This window comes from Plectropomus leopardus, chromosome 18 (assembly GCF_008729295.1).
Source record: "Plectropomus leopardus isolate mb chromosome 18, YSFRI_Pleo_2.0, whole genome shotgun sequence".
In the NCBI taxonomy this organism is placed as follows: domain Eukaryota; kingdom Metazoa; phylum Chordata; class Actinopteri; order Perciformes; family Serranidae; genus Plectropomus; species Plectropomus leopardus.
Window position 1 is genome coordinate 7,921,443 of NC_056480.1, and position 16,968 is coordinate 7,938,410.

At 36.4% G+C, this 16,968-nt stretch overlaps 2 protein-coding genes across 2 annotated transcripts; one reads left to right on the forward strand and one right to left on the reverse strand.

Moving 5' to 3' along the window:
• Positions 1-1,273: 1,273 nt before the first annotated feature.
• Positions 1,274-10,195, forward strand: clic1 (chloride intracellular channel 1). Its single transcript, XM_042506302.1, has 7 exons — positions 1,274-1,357; positions 1,607-1,671; positions 3,812-3,921; positions 4,248-4,373; positions 5,725-5,831; positions 6,679-6,860; positions 6,986-10,195. Exons 2-7 carry the CDS (start codon positions 1,630-1,632, stop codon positions 7,145-7,147), a joined length of 729 nt encoding a protein of 242 aa, XP_042362236.1. The 5' UTR covers positions 1,274-1,357; positions 1,607-1,629; the 3' UTR covers positions 7,148-10,195.
• A 166-nt stretch (positions 10,196-10,361) lies between these two features.
• On the reverse strand, positions 10,362-15,283 carry LOC121957618 (prostate stem cell antigen-like). The gene is made up of 3 exons (XM_042506303.1): positions 14,953-15,283; positions 14,115-14,234; positions 10,362-11,611 (listed from the first exon to the last, which is right to left on the reverse strand). The coding sequence occupies exons 1-3, from the start codon at positions 15,002-15,004 to the stop codon at positions 11,400-11,402; spliced, it is 384 nt and encodes a 127-aa protein (XP_042362237.1). The 5' UTR covers positions 15,005-15,283; the 3' UTR covers positions 10,362-11,399.
• Between the last annotated feature and the right edge of the window lie 1,685 nt (positions 15,284-16,968).

The following is a 16,968-nucleotide window of genomic DNA, read 5'->3' on the forward strand; positions in this document are numbered from 1 at the left end:
TTTGTTGGACCAGACTCTACAATTTTCCATGTCTTGTTTTACCACTGAGAGCAGCAAACAATGTAAAGTTCAATATCTCCCTCTGCTGGCTCTTTACTAAACTGTTAAAAACACTGGACGGAGCATTTAAATACAAATGTTAATGTGTATATGTGGACATGCCAAGTTATTTGAATGAGGGCAGACACAAAGAAACATTAATACTGCAGACAGAAAGACTCGAAATGTCTTCATCCAACACACAGGAGACATAATGAAAAAGAATATATATATATATATATATATATATATATATATATATATATATATATATATATATATATATAATATATATATATATATATATATATATGTATATGTGCATTTTTTTTTTTTAAAGTCTCATTTTTTAAACTTTAAGCTTTTAAGCTTCATTTTCAAACATCAGCGGCCAGTATAAAATGTTTTGAGTCATGTGGACAGGAACCAGAAAAGGATGCAGAAAGGCATGACTCTGTAAATGAATATGTACAATCTATATGGAAAAACGTAATCAGTTACCAAGAATATATTTTTTAAAAATCATCTCTGATGTGATATTTATAGAAAATAGGGGTCATGGGTCATTGGTTTTCATGTATTTTTTTTTTCTTTTTTTAACAATAATTTTGAGTTTTGGGATATTTTGTGTTTTTTATTGCAAAAACAAAAATCATTTACTTATTTTCATTCAGTACATTTACTTTTAATATCTTCTGTTTCAAATACTTTATAGTTCATACATCAGTCATTTCTTTGAAATACATTGCATTTTATGTTATTTTACCACACAAGTAAATACAGAAAAAAAACCTACATCGAATGAATAAATTGCATTAAACTCTAAAGAAAAGGAAAAGAAAAAAACAGAAAAACACAACTTACACAACATACTTTTAATATCCTAACAACATTTCCTAATCATACTTATGTACTTTTACATCAGTAACATTTTCAAGCAGAGCATTTTCACACGTATTAAGTAAAGGATCTGAATACTTTGTCCACCGCTGCACGTTTCTCACATTAAATTTTAAATTTTAAACTTCTGTGAAGACAAGTTTCTTTTTTAATGACTCATTTTTGAGATGAAAATAACTCTGACCTCCTCTTCTTCTCTGACTTCAGAGCCTGTCAGCTGTTTTGGTCGCTGGCGCTCTTGAACGCCTCCTGGTTTGAACTCTCAGGTCGTCACGCACCAACAGGAAATGGAGGAACTGTGATGAAGATGATGGTGATGAGGAGGAGGAGTGTGTCGCTGCAGAGAGGCAGCAGAACTGGGAGGGGAAACTACCAGCAGGCAGCTACAGGCGACAGCGACAGCTTCAAACATTTTGAGGTAACTTGTGCAGACTCTAAATAAGCTACATTTTGATATTTTGTCGCTTTTAGGACGCTGAAGTTCGCCGTGTGTGAAGTTTCGGCCGCTCGTGAAGCTGCTACAATGTTTAATTTGTCATTTACCGACTGGAGTTTGTAGCGGAAGATGGGCTTGGCTGCCCGCGTTTCAAACTCGGTTTCTTTTTTAGGAAATGTAACTTTATCAGGTTTATTTGAACCTCTTGTTTGTGTTTGTGTCCTCGCGCAGGTCTCGTGCAGCAGCAGGCGAAAATGAGTGACGCGAATCAGCCCAAAGTTGAACTTTTTGTGAAGGTAAGTGATTGAATGATGCCTAAAAAAAAACAAAAAAAACACTAAGTGTCGACATAATGTATTCAAAGCTGCAGATAAGGAGTGTGTTAAGTTTGTTATCTTATCATTTCATCCGCATTCTCACTCTGTTGTCATTAAAAGCTAATAACTTATCTCGCCGCCTGTGTTTACGATATAAAGTCACCTTGTGCGTTTTAAATCACATTACAGTGTCATAATATTCATGTCAGTTAACTGCTGACTCGCCGGGTTTACACATGACAGTAATCTAATTAAATGCACGTTAACTCATTGTGCAGCCGACTTTAATCTATGTTTAGTGTGTCAGGCAGGTTAATCCCATTTTCTTTGAGTCCAAAAAAACATGCTCCAATATTACAAATATGGCCTCCCCTCATGGTCTCACACAAGTTAAAATAATGATTCCTCTGTATGAACATGTGAACATGTGCACCACCCTCTATTTTTTTTCCTTCAGGGGTGAAAGCTGCTGTTGTAACTTCTCTAAATGCTGGTTTTTATTCCGCCTCTTCAGTGACACTTGATATTAACAGAATATTTAAGTATAGTTTCACATTGGTTTACTGTTTTATAATAACGCTAAGTGTATGCTGCCCACTGTAGAAACCCTTAATGGGATATAGAGCATGAAATATGGTTTCCTGCAGCTACACAAGGAACATTTTGAAGCTGTATGATCATTTCCGTAGCAGCCAGCAAGCTCTACATGAAGACTAGAATGAATTATGTCGCTCCTAACATTAAAAACATCCTGTGCAGTTTCCTACTGTGCATATTTTACCAATGACTGTGCAATCATGTTAATATATTTCTATGTTTTTTAACAGTTAAGATAGTGTAAACTATACGTATACATGTACAACTATCAATCACAGACATACAGTATTTGTATAAATGAAAGGTGTTTGTGGTGGAAATAGATTTTATGTTAATCCAAAATCAGAGATACTCCATTTATAATGTCATAAAACAAAGAAAGAAGAACCTTAAACCAGCAAAAAATTGTAAAATTTTTTATTGACCCTTTGAAACCTGGAGTGACAGAACTTTTGTTGTGATGTTTTCAGAAGCCTTTCGCAGTTATTTAAACCTTTGAACGCTGAGCAAGTTTGTGCAATTTCTTTAAAATAATACTTTGTAAGAAATGTTCCACAAATTGTAAGATATGTATAGATTTAGAGAATTATTTTTCACAGTTATTGCTCTCTTTCCATGTTTTTGAAAGAAATCAAGCCTGTCTGCTCAGGTTTTAAAGGGTTAAATGTTTCAGTTCTAATCATTTGGTCTGTAAGAGCCTGTATCTACAGTCATAATCAAAAGCTGTTCATAAAACATTCGGTACATCCAGACCTAACACCTCCACACACTACTGACGTCACTCATAACTTAACGGCTCCGTAGTGGAGCTGGTCGTAACTTCGCTGTAAAGGTATGGCGTCATTATGTCAACATGTCGAAATATTGCCATTATCGAGTGAATTTTACTTCATCATATTAAAAACTATACTGACAATATGATACAGTACAACCCTACTATTGTATACATACAAACACATTTTTCAAATTTTTGCTTGAAAATATATTTAAATTTTATTAAGATTGTTGCGATGAATTTTCTGATGGTCGATCTATTAACGTTCATGGACGGCTGAAATTGCTTTTGTTAGTGCTGTTTGAAATAAAAAAGAAATAGAAACATGGTGATGATTTTATGATGCAGAGCCAGTAACCTTTGAGCTATCTTTTTTTTTTAGCTGATTTCTTTTCTTTCTTTAAAAAGTTTTTCCTCTGTTGCTTTTACTTCTTCAGTTTTGTCTCTGGGCTCTGCACTAAGTTTCCAGTGACTTAAAAGTTGGTGGAGGTTTTGTCGTAATAGTTCCGAATGCTGATTATTTTCATCACTATTTTGGTTTAAGAGTGAAAACTTCTGGGTGCTCAGTTTCTTGACTTTTACATATTTTTGCTTATTTGTTTCTAAGAGAAAAGAGAGAAAAAAACTGCAAAGTAACCGCCACGGTCCACATGTACCTCAACCACGTCGCACAATGTGAAAAAAACAAAATATAAGGGATATATGAAAAACATAAAATATAAAATGTTCTCTGTTTTTGTGTCCCAGGCGGGCAGCGATGGTCAGAGCATCGGAAACTGTCCGTTCTCCCAGCGTCTCTTCATGGTGCTGTGGCTGAAAGGAGTGACCTTCGACGTCACCACGGTGGACATGAAGAGGTGAACACACACACGCCTCAGTTTCTATTGGCACAGCAGAGGAGTGTCCACACACTGTTTTCATGCTCCCAGAAGGAGCAAGAGGCCGTTTCATTCAGATATGAAGTGTTTAAAGATACAGAGCTTCTCTGGCTTCGATTTTAGGGACTTTAGCCGGGACGTCTTGAGTTTGAAACAAGTAATTTCCTGTGGTTTTGTGTATTTTCCTTTTCCCTCTTTTTTTCCATCTCTTTCTGCTGCTGTTCAAACCTCTGTCTCTTCTGCTGGATGTCTGTCTGTCTCTCTGTTTCTGACTTTATTTATTTCTGTCCACCTTTTTTTTTTAGGAAGCCGGACATCTTGAAGGACCTGGCTCCGGGTGCTCAGCCTCCCTTCCTGTTGTACGGCTCCGAAGTGAAAACAGACACCAACAAGATTGAGGAGTTCCTGGAGGAAAATCTCTGCCCTCCGAAGTAAACACACTCTACACATCTGTTTCACAAATGTTGTATTTTGTATGTTTTTAAGGCTGAAACTAGTAGTTGATCGTCATAAAAAAAAAATATCACTGTTTAGTTTTTTTAGTAAACATCCTTCTCAGTTGTTAGGAACTGCTGCTTTTTTGTCTTATGTGATCATGAATTGAATATGTTTGGACTTTTATCAGACAAAACTAAACATTTGAAGATGTCATCTCGGGGTGTAGGAAATTTTATTTTATTTGTTAAATTTTTCTCTTTCAAGGACATAATATCAATCAGACACTTTATGTCTCATGTACATTTTTCTTCAATAAAATCAGAAAAATCATCATAAACTAAAAGGACGAACCCGATACATCTACATGAGTATATCTACGCTTCTCTCCCTATATGCCCTTATATGTGTACTTACACACAAAAATTTGTATACACAGGCTTTTTTAAAAGTAATTTTTAATTGATTTCCAACATTTTGGAGACCACAAAATCACTACTTGTACATACACAAAATATTCCGTTTTTTTCCCTTACTCCAAACAAGACAACATCCCTACGAAGCTGTTGACATGTCTAATGAAAATAGATATTCAACTAATATTTCTATTTACATGCAGACATGCATACTCAGATTATACCTGCCCTAACATGTCGTTTATCACGTCCAAGAGTGGAACAGCTAGAGTCGCTTCTTTCATTACAATTTTTTGCATCAGAATAGGGTTTTTTTCAAAGCCCCCCCCCCCCCAGCCCGGCTTGTTGTACCGCACAAACACAGACCATAAGAGGCCAGCGTTGTGGTATTTGTGCACAAAATCTGTTGAGTCTGTCAAAAGTCTGTCATGCTGTTTAAGACTCGGTGTTTAAGACTCTCCTTTGGACCAGAAAATTTGACTGTTCTTTTGGACGTGCATCTTTATCCCACAGCCTTGCAAACTTTTGGCAAACTGCAGTAAAAACCCCTGTTGAAACACATATTCTGAATGTTTTGGATACATGTTCGAAAAATGCTCCAAAAACAGAATAATCCCGGCATTTCTGACATGCATTAATTGGAAAAAAAAGCTAAATTCATAATATCTAAACATGCTGTATGCATGACCCATATCAAATTCAGCATATTTTCATATTTGGAATAACAGTGGAATATTAGTGTGCATGTAAGCACAGTCAATAAAAGCATTAATCTAAAACAATCATTAGCTGCAGCCAAAGTTGTTTTGTTGCCTCCTGCTTTGACTTTTTGCAGATTTCTTTTAGCTGTCCTGTATAAATGGTGTGATTTTATTATTTGTGGTGTGATTAGATCATGAGTAAATCATCGTCACTATCTCTGTCTGTTTAGGTTTCCTCGTCTGGCTGCTCGTAACCCAGAGTCCAACACAGCAGGAATGGATGTTTTCTCCAAATTCTCCGCTTACGTCAAGAACTCCAACCCTCAGTCTCATGACAGTAAGTAGATCTGATACTGTTAGAGGTCTAATGTGAATCTTTACAACAATAATCCAAGTTATCACATTTCTAATAAACCCGCTTTTTTATTTTTTGTGGTATTTTTTCATGACAAATACAGTTGAACTTGTTTGTTTCTCGGAGAGACAGAAAACCAGCAGGGAGCGTCCGAGCTAATAACATTACGGTCTGAGCTTTTCTGCCTCAGAGCAAACAGGTCACCTGCTGCTCTCTGTGTTAACCGTCTCTGTGTTGGGTGATCTCACCGAAAATGTCACTGCTGTTGGGTGAAAGCTGTGTTGGTTATATTCACTCACTTTTTTCTGGAAAATGTAATTAAATTAATAACCCTTTGAAACCTGAGCAAATTCGTAATCAGGCAATACAAGAAAATTACTGGAAAAAATGAAAAAAAAGAAAAATGCAAAGTTCAAAACCAAACATACAAACAAAAAATAAAAAATAAAATGAACTCAATAAAGTGCCAAAAAATTATTTTCTTCTTCTTCATTTTATGGCCATTCTTCTCTCCTTTGTCACATTTTACTTTAAAAAAACACCCAAAAGTATTTATTTATTTTACGGTTTGTGGGATATTTCTTGCCAAATTACTCATTATGTCTTCACTGAGTTTCCAAAGAAAGTCAAACCAATTTTCTCATGTTTCAGAGATTTAAATGTTTGTGAAAGGCGTCTAAATTGCAGCACAAGAAACGGTCCAGGTGCTAAAGAGTTAACAGTTTCAGCTATTTCATGAAATAAAAAATAAAAGTCATTTTGGGAGACACAAACCATCCCTTTAGCGTTGATTACACACTGTATTTGAGTATTTTCTGTGTGTGTTCAGATCTAGAGAGAGGTCTGCTGAAGGCTCTGAAGAAGCTGGACGATTACCTCGGCTCCCCACTTCCTGACGAGATTGACGAGAATAGCGCTGATGAGATCACTTCCTCGTCCCGCCCCTTCCTGGACGGCCAAGAGCTTACTCTGGCTGACTGCAACTTGCTGCCTAAGCTCCACATCATGAAGGTAATCTCCCGCTCTAATCTGTGCAGCGGGGGGCCGGGATGAATAGATTGTGATGTTTTGGGTCTGAAACTGAAGGCTCGAGTCCAGCGGTGATGTTGAATGTGTCTCTCTCTTTCTCTCTCGAGGTGGTTTGTTTAAAATACCGAAACTTCAGCATCCCTCAGCATCTGACAAACCTCTGGAGGTACCTGAATGCAGCGTACGCCAGAGAGGAGTTTTCCTCCACCTGCCCAGTTGACGAGGAGGTCCACTTCGCCTACTCCTCTGTAGCTAAAGCTCTCAAGTAGGAGCACAATAGGATGCACAAACACAAAAACACACAAATACTCACCCGCACACACAGTCCGCAAGCAGCTTGATCGATCTGTTTCTCAGGAGAATTTCGTTGCATCTGCACAGTCATTTTTTTGCAGCCTAAAAAGTCATAATGTCATAATGTTAGACAGCTGTGATGAGTCAGTATAGCTGGTTTACGATCATCAAGCTGTACTCCTTATGTTCATTGTGAAGGAGTATTACCAAAACCTGTCCATCAGCTGGATGTCCTTCCTGGGCGTCCTGGAAAAAATTGAAATATGAAGTAAACACGAGCGGGCCTATTCAGCTTCCTCGCCTAACGTTACGTGCACAGTGTGCATTCAGCAGTTTCATTCATCCTAACAATAAAAAATAATAAGTCAACAAAGTCTAAAACTGTAAAGCAAAGTTGAACAGGATGTAAATTTCCAAGTTTAATCACATAATATTCTGACTTTTTTTGTTTTTTTCCAAAAAATTCTGACTTGCTATATTTAGACTTTTTTCTTGAAATAGTATGACTTTATTCTCATTAAATTTTGGCTTTATTCTCGAAATACTCGAAAACATTTTACAACTTTTTTTCTTGAAACGGTATGACGTCATTCTGATTAGATTCCAACTTTATTCTTGTAATAGTCCAGCGTTTTTTCTTGAAATAATATAACTTAACTCCCAATAAATTAGGACTTAATTTTATTTTTTTTTTCTTGACATAGTGAGACTTAATTGTCATTAAATTCTGACTGTATTATCTTAATATTTTTTTCCTGGGAATTCAGGTGCTATTCAGACTTTACTCTCACAAAACTTTTTGTTCCTCTCAGTGTGGCCCTAATACTGCTTTTGTAGTTTGACCTCATGGATCAGTTTCCATCAGGAGGGAAACGAGGAGGCACAAGAGACAAAAGGACGGTGTAAAGAGAAAAAAACATGAGATGTGTGAAAGTTTATTCTGAGATTTCCTGGACATTTACTGATTGATAAGGTTGCTTGCAGACTCACACTCACACACACACACACACACACACACACACACACACACACACACACACACTCACACTCCATGTACATGTGCACACACTTACACAAACATTTTTACACACTTCAAACTACCGCCTTGCTTGTGTACATATTCACCATCAGTAGATGCACACTGTAAAGTTGTTTCTTGTTCCCTTCTTGATGTTTTCTACAGTATATCTTTTTTTTTTGCGGGAAAGTTCAACAGATTCAAAGCTGCCTATCAGATCAGACTTTCACTATTACCTTCACACAAGCTGAGTCAATTCTTATTTTCAGTCTTGGTATTAAGCAAGTGTGTTTTTAGGTGACTAACATGCGTACCAGCACCAGCTCACCTGCCAAAGTGTCTTTTGTGGCTTTTGTTAACGAGGGAACAAAGCCTTTTACAGTAACAGATTACACATATTTTTTTATTAAATAGATGTTTCTCATTCTTCTCTTCAGAGAGGAAATGGCGGCCTGCAGACCGGGTCTCGCTTTAGAGAGGCAGAGCTGAAAACAGTCACAGAGAGACAGGAAACTATTTCAATAGACCTGGGCTTCCCCTTTTCTGCGCTCCCACAGCAGGCGTGAAGGATTATTCAAGATTACAGAGCTCGTTCGTTATCTGCTGTAGGCACCTCCTGCCAATGATTTATTTTTTTCTGCCTGTTATGTATGAAGGATCGCCTTTAGTGTCGTATGAAAGATTGTGTTGATGCTGTGGATGAAGACGTAAAAGATGTTAACAGCCTAAGTGCTGCAGTGAGAGCACGTGTCCTGCCTCCTCTGGTAGCTCGAGGCCTCTTCTGTTACATGGGGAAGTTCAGTGTAAACATGCACAATTTTTTAAAATGGAAAACAAAACGCAGTTGCAGCTTTAGTTTGCCGTCCATCAGTAATTTAAGGATAAAGCTGGCAATATTATTATCTCATTGTCAACAAATCCCAAGAAAAGACCACATGACTTTGCTGCTCAATATGTCATGAACTTATTTGTCAAATGTGTGACCTCAAAAATAAGGAGGATTTAAAAAAAAAAAAGAAGTGTGGCAGGGGTCAGAAAATATTTTTCTGCATTCTGGTGACTTAAAACAAAGAAAATAACAAAATAATAGCACACTAAAATTAAAAGTAGGCCTGTTTCTGCATTTCACACAAACTATTATTTTAATTACAAAGAGGTTTCTTAGAGGGCACTGTAGTTTTTTTTGGGGGGGGGGGCAAAAATTACTCTAACAGGAGTAAATTGTGTATTTGTTAGGGACTATTTTCAGTATTAACAGCAGAAGGACACATTATTTGGGAGTGATTTAAAATAAGCTACAGTGCTCATGCTCATTGTGATAAATGTCACTTAGAGTTATGATGTGGCCCATTAATGGGTTAATAGCTTTCGGGATGGTTTCGCTCTTGTCATGGGATTTGTTGACAGAAAGTGTTTAATATCACTAGATTTATCCTTAAATTAAAAACCTTGTGTATTTAGCGATTGCTGGCTGTCACCTCACTGTCGTGTGTCACCAGCAGGATGAATCCACTCTAGTTAAGTTTGTTAGTCTGAAATAATCGTAAAAAATGACTTGAAATTGACCCGCTGGGAAGAACTGGAACCAATAACAGCACGCCTTCTCCGACTGTAGCAGCGGCTTGTGTAGACGTTTTTATTAACTGCACTGCAACTATGCAATTTAACATTTTATAGAGGCTGTTTGCAATTAAGACTTTGTCGATGTGGTAGGTTTGTTGTGAGCTCAAGTTAGCCTCACTATGTGTCATGTCTGTCAGATCAGGGTGAAGCTCTTTTAAAAAAAAAAAAAAAAGTAAAAACCTAAGTGCAATTTAAGCCGATGAAAAGACAATCTTGTACACAGACGTCCAGCGTGAGCAGATTTTTTACATGATTTATAACACAAGTTAAATCCTTCCATGAAGTGTCAGTCAAAGAGTTGATACTGTATATTTTATATTGACTGAATTGTTGTGGATTTTCTAAAAATGGACCAGCAATTAAAGGGATTGTGTCTGGATAATTTCAGTGCTCACATATTTTAGTATTTCTCCCAAGTGTGGAAGAGTTTTTATCTCCTACTGTCGGGCTTGATACAATTTCAGGGACCATTTAACGTGATATATTAAAATGTTACTTTTATTAGGTTTTTTTTTTTATGTCACTGTTTTTATTTTTTAGTCATGTTTTTTCTTTCTTATTGAACCCATATTGTGCTTTTTTTTTCTTTTTTCTTTTTTTTTTTTTTTTTTTACCCCTTTTTACCCTCTGTTCTCCTACAAGTATTTCATTTTTAGCAGCACTGCAGTTGCACTTAAAAGTCCACAGGATCAAAACAAACAATGGTGTGGACACTAAACCAGTAGAAATATACCATGAAGACAATCAAACTAATAGCACAACTGAAATGTATTTTGTACTTTTAAGCCCCTACAAAAACACTTTTATTAATATCCCAATAAAAAATATCTTTATAATGATGCAGTGATGTTTATTTACTTATTATGGACGGTAACAACGTGATCAAGAAGATGTTAAAAGAAGAGTTAAATGAAAACATTCCTGTCTGTACAAGCTGTAGGTTCAGAGCTTCGACAGCAATGATTGTAAACAACAATGCAAAAACAAATTTCTGTACATACACAGAAAATGCATATGAAATACAGCAGAACTGCAAAAAAGGCATCTCTTCAGTGTTTATTTAGCCTAAGTTTTAATAGTTTCATAACTGGGTCATTGTCATAATGGAGATTGAAGTTAAAATGATAGATGCCAGAACAAAACAGCATGCATTTTGAGTTTCAAAGCAGTCGACAACTCAATTCACGTTGTTGTATGATATGATATGACTGAAAGATCCAGAGCTGCACCGAAGTGGAAGTTAAGGTGAGATTGCTTCATCACTAGTATATATTTATTAGTAGTATATAAGTATATATTTTGATATTTCTGCACAGCTGTCAAATAGTTTGTTTTAATTTAGTCTTACTAATTCATGGCTTTGTTTAGAAGATAAGTGTTAGAAAATATGTGCTAATATTGGCCTTTGAAAATCACATCAGAATACAGGGCCTGTTAATTATTTATTAAAACAGGAATATTAGAAAGCGTGTTGTCTTATGGCTGCATGCTCATGTGCCTGTGAGTTTTCTTCTTTCCCAGGTCACCTACATATTCAGAGTTAAGCATGAACTCGTCCAGACCTCCGCCGCCTTCTCCTCCGAGGTTCAGGCCAGCAGCAGAGCGAGCGCCGGCAGCAGGCTGAGAGCCGCTGCTCTCCAGCTGAGGGCAGCAAAGGACTCGGCTCCGTTGCACAGGTCAGTGTCACAGCACACGTTGGTGTAGTTGAAGTAAAGGCCTGAGGCGTATTTCTGTCCGCTCACACCACACTGAGACTGGATGGCACAGCTCTTCTCGTACATCGTTATCTGTAGAGCGCCTGAGAGAAAAAGCAGAGGAGTTTATTTTGGTGCACAAAGAGACCATGAAAATGATCATTTTAAAAGCAGATGTATACCGACTATAGTGAGTTTTTTTTCTCTCTGTAAATTTCATTTGAAAAAGTCAGGGATGTATTTTTATACTTGAGCTGCATTATGTGTTGATTGGAGCTTAAATTTTGCAGGACTTGTTTATAGTGTATCACTTGTAGTTAATCAAACCTTAACGTTTTTATTCATTTAAGTTAAAAACAAGAGTTCAGCTATGGGCACTGCTGGTTTGAATTAAACAAATTGATGACTAAAGACAAGTGAAAGCAATTACCATAATTTTTTTCCCAAAAACTAGACTATATATAACAAAATTATTTTTAAAAATATATATATTTATGCCATTGCTTTAATCTCAAAATTTAACCACCATTTAAACAATCTGAATGTATGTGCTTTTAATTCTTACATTTTTTTTAAAGGCCAATTTTAAGTTTTAAAATCTCAGAAATGTCCTAAATATACTCAAAAATAAATTACTAAATACTAAATATATTATTACATGTCAGGATTAGAATAGAAAAATCAATTGTCTATAATTTTACACATCCACTAGAACTTAATATGATATTAGTATCTTATATCACCAGTCCAATTTAAATTGATTGAATTTAAATATTTTATACTTGACTTGAATTTTTAGATCAGGAGAAAGTGATGAATTTGAGCAGTGGAATATATTCATTTAAATATTGGAAACTTGGATGATATATGTATCATCAATGACGTATTAAGAATTTTTCATAAAGGGGGAAAGTTAAGTAAATTAAAATCAGATTTTTTGCAATTGAGTATTTTGAATCAATAAACTCAGTGCTGATTTTTCAAATTCAGCAGTGATTCATTTTAAATAAGGAATTTACAGTAGATATTTTTATGACTCAACTCCTAATAACCTTTTTTTGCATCTGTACAAAAACCATTAAATTTGATCCATTCGGTGATGTTTAGTGAAGCATTAATGATGAATGCTACTGCTTCATTCCTCTCACCTAATTTTATGACAGGCAATAGATCTGAAATCACACTCAACATTTGTGACGACACTGATGACAAAAAAACAGCAAGAGAAGCTGCTTTTCATCTCAGTCATTTACCAAATGATCCCCCTTAAAGGTTGGTAACACTGATTTACCCACATGGTGCTGTCGCTGAAATCTGTCGGAGTATTCACAGGTTAATGTGCAAGTTAAAAAAAAAAAAAGGTTTTAGGCTCTGATGAGATACAGTAACATTTCGCTCCACCCACAGAGCCCAGAGAGCTATTTTTAGAAATAATTTGATGGCATCACAGCATTAGTGGTCTGACAACCGGCCTGATGAGAAACGACATAGATCTGATTCACTGAGTCACTCTTTCGTTTCATTTTGGGGTTTTTTACACTTGTGTTTTTACACTGATCTGGTCGTGAAAACAATCACAATTTTTTATTTTAGTATCCATAGCAGGGACTCTGGTGTGTATGGACCAGGGACGACAGCCGGTTGTGGGTCCCTGTCGTGCGTGGTACAGCCTCTCCTCTTGGCACTCTGGCAGAGTACCAGGGCCACGAACCCACAACTAAACCAAATTAAATGTATTTAACATAAAAATGGTGATAAAATGTAGTTATTATTTTCATTCTTTAGAAGTCACCAGAATGCAGCAAACAGAGTCACTGAAACTCACTTTTTTTTTTTTAGGTGGACCAATACAATTGATTTCAAAATCCAACCTATTTTTGAGGTCTCAGGGCTGGCAAGTATAGCTGGCGTTGCTAGTAAACGGTTACCATGGCCGACAGACGTCACAGCGACGACACTGTTTGGATCTGAGGGAAGTAAGATCCACCTGAAATTACTGCTTATCACAAGAGGTGCTGCCAAAGAAAACAAAACCGAGATCTTGGAAATAAAAACTAATAGTTTCCGCTTTATTTTAATAGTCACTGTTTAATGTTTAGATCCAGTGGACTTATTACAGAACCTAAACAAAACTGTCCCGGACGACGTCCCCCCGCTCACTCCCACCATGCTTAAGTGAAGCTAAAATATCCCGGATACGGGTGCTGCCATCTTGCACTGGTGATGTCATTCAGAGCTGCATTTTGCGCAAAGAACTGAATTTTGTAGAACTGAACAACTTATGAAACCGAACTTATTATAAAAACGATCCCTTGAACAAACATTGAGAACTACCTTCAGTGACCTTCGACAATCTTTGGTAAAAATGTATTTCGTGTGCACTTTAAGTTTTTATTTTGGCCCATGTGCCATTACTAACATGGCAGGGCGGGCTTTATGACCTATACTGCAGACAGACACCAGGGGGCGATCCAGACTTATAAGTTACACTGAAGCTTTGTATGACAAATTGTGACTGTCCTGCCCCAAAATCTCAGAAGATAATCTCATCTACAGACACAGAAGTACACACAAACACACACACACACACACAGATCTGGAGCTCACCCCGTCTCCCCATCGCAGTACTGGACAGGCAGCGCTGTCCGGCTGGACACTCCTGAGGAAACTTAAAGCAGTCGAGAGGAGAGATGGCTGGAAATACACAGGTGTAACAGTGCAAACTGGCTGAAGGGGAAAAAATGGAAAAAAATATTACAAAATTTACTGTGAAATCTACAATTTTTAGGCTAATACTGACTTTGATATCTGAGACTTTAAAATTCTGGCAATTACATTTTGACTGATTTTGCACTTAATCAGATGAACAGTTTTGATAGTGATCATTAAATTTGGTTATAAAGGTACTGTGACCAGGATAAGTATCGAGCAGGACAGTTATCACAGCTATCACAGATAAATATAAACTTTTCAGTGCTTTCTGGTGACGAATTTTGTAATAGAGACATAGTTTCTTTATGCACCAGTTTATAGCTGATATGTAAATATTGCCCACTGACAGACTTATCGGTGCACAACACATTCTGCAAAATGGAAAAAAAAAATGTGGGATAATATTTGATCTTGAACTCATTCCAGTTTGATGGACACACTGCAGGAATAAATCCTTATAAATTTATTTTTGTTAAATAAAGATTGACACCCAGTATCACACTAAACACCAAACCTTACAGTCAGGAAGTCTCAGTTTTGGGGCTGGACCAACTTTTTAAATCTTCTGTAAGTTTTTCTAAATTGTTTAAACTTTTCTGTTTTGCCAAAAAACGCAACAGAAATTAGACATAGTTTAAATGACATGACCCTAGAAACACACTTTTTATGATAAAGTAAACAGTGTTTTAATGTCCTCTTATAATTAACCAGTTGAATTAACTAAATTACATACCTGCCAAAGGTAGAAAACACAGGAGTGCAATCATAAGTTGTGAAGGAGACATGATGCTTCCTGTCCTCAGTTTGTTTTAACTATTCAGGCACGTTCAAATAATCCTTTCTTGGGACGTTACAACTCTCTTATCAATCTAACCGCTGATCCGTTACATCCCACATTCTCGTTCCTAAATTAAATTTGTCTTTGAAGTCCAAGTCCACACCCTTCGCCTTTTTCTGCTGTTTTTCTTTGGCTTTATTTGCTGTTAAACTGATGAAGTTGCACCTCCTTAAATGTTTATAGTCCGCCACCTCAGTTCACCTCTAAGTTTTTCTCTGAATGTCACTCTTCCTCTTGTCTCCTGTCTTTTGTCGTGAATACTCAGTTTTACTCTGGCAGTCAGTGTCGCCTCTCGTAAACGTCTAATTTAATTTGGAGTGGTAATTATTATCAGCTGACGTGGCTGAAGAAAGTCTGAGATTCAGCTTTATGTTTTGCATTTGATTGGTGTTCATTCATTTAGAGAAAACATAAAGAAAAGGAAGTGAATGAGATTATCTCTGACCTCAAAGGAAAGTACATCAAGCAAAAATAACACCAAAAACCTGTTTTCAGTATCATCTGGAAATATGTGGGTTTAAAAACACAGAGTTAAAATGCTATGATAAAAATGCAAGGCTGATACTTTTTGACATTAATATGCGACAACAAAAATTTCCCTTTTGGAATAGTAAAGATTAGTAAAGTCGTTTAAACTTTTCATAAAATGCCACTGGAATTTCTTAGAATTTGGGACAGACTAGGAATCGACCGATATTGTTTTTTCAGGGCCGAAACAGATACCGATTATTAGTTGTTAATGAGACTGATAACTAGTATTTGGAACCGATACGCATTTTCAATAAAAATTCAATGTTTTTGTCAAGATTAAGAATTTGAAATATAACAAACTTCAGTGCAAAACTTTGTTTAAATGCCTCTAGCAAATGTTTACTCAAGACTGAAGCTTTTAACCTCATGTACAGCAAGTTCTCAGCAACTTTTTTTTTATGAAGTCAAGTGAAAAATTAGATAAAAAATGAATGAATAAAAATAGCTCCCTGAGGTTTTACAAAGTAAAAGTGCCTCCCATGCTACATTTTCTTTGCATGTGTTGCAGACTGTCATCCCTGGTGTTGGTTGAGCTTAATATGCATACTTTTTCATTAATTAATCTGTCCGCCCGTAGTACAAACGTCCACTTGGACTACCAAGAAGACGTTTTGAATTTGGTGGTAAAAAAGTCACTCTGTGTATAAAGATGAAGGTCAACTGTGACATCATAATTTTCTGCAAAAACACTTTTTTTGACCATTATTCAGCATCATAACTCAGGAACAGAAGGGGAGACGTTTAGTGGATATTGACTTGGCAACACGGACCTTGGGTGCTTACATCTAAACTGTGCTGTTTGTACAGATCTTGTGTGCTGGGGAAGATGTGTGTGAAGCATCTGTGTTTTCACACACACGGATGCTAACTTTAACATCTTGACTTGATCTTGCGACTTGGCTAATGCACAGGCATACAACTGCGGAAGCGTGATTCTAGTTTTATTTCCAGATCAAGTGGCAATAATTTAAACTTCTTTAAAGTACTGATGCGCTGCTTTACCTGTCTGATTTATGTCCGTCGACCATAAAAAAATCACACTTTCAGTGATTTATAGACATATAGTATATAGACTTTAAATTAAAAACAAGCCCAAGACATTAAAACCACTTGACATGTAACACACTGTATTTTAGTTGCATTTCTTACCATTTTTCTGCTGTATTTGTATGCTTAAATAGTGAAACAATATTATTTTTAAATCCTTTATCATAATTTTTAGAGTAACTATTACAAAAACAAAACATTTTTATAGACATAAGCAAAAACTGTCCATAAGGTTTTGACTTGTAAAAACAACTACTGCAAAATCAGACGTTAGGTGTTAATGTGTGTTTGGGTGAGACAGCAGCTAGAAAAGACAGACAGCAATAAAGTCAG

Coding starts and splice junctions, on each gene's coding strand:
- clic1 (XM_042506302.1), top strand. CDS start 1,630: ATGAGTGACGCGAATCAGCCCAAAGTTGAACTTTTTGTGAAG. Junction 1,672..3,811: donor AAGTTGAACTTTTTGTGAAG/GTAAGTGATTGA, acceptor TTTGTGTCCCAG/GCGGGCAGCGATGGTCAGAG. Junction 6,861..6,985: donor CTAAGCTCCACATCATGAAG/GTAATCTCCCGC, acceptor TTCTCTCTCGAG/GTGGTTTGTTTAAAATACCG.
- LOC121957618 (XM_042506303.1), bottom strand. CDS start 15,004: ATGTCTCCTTCACAACTTATGATTGCACTCCTGTGTTTTCTACCTTTG. Junction 14,235..14,952: donor GTGTTTTCTACCTTTGGCAG/GTATGTAATTTA, acceptor TTTCCCCTTCAG/CCAGTTTGCACTGTTACACC. Junction 11,612..14,114: donor TACTGCGATGGGGAGACGGG/GTGAGCTCCAGA, acceptor TTTTTCTCTCAG/GCGCTCTACAGATAACGATG.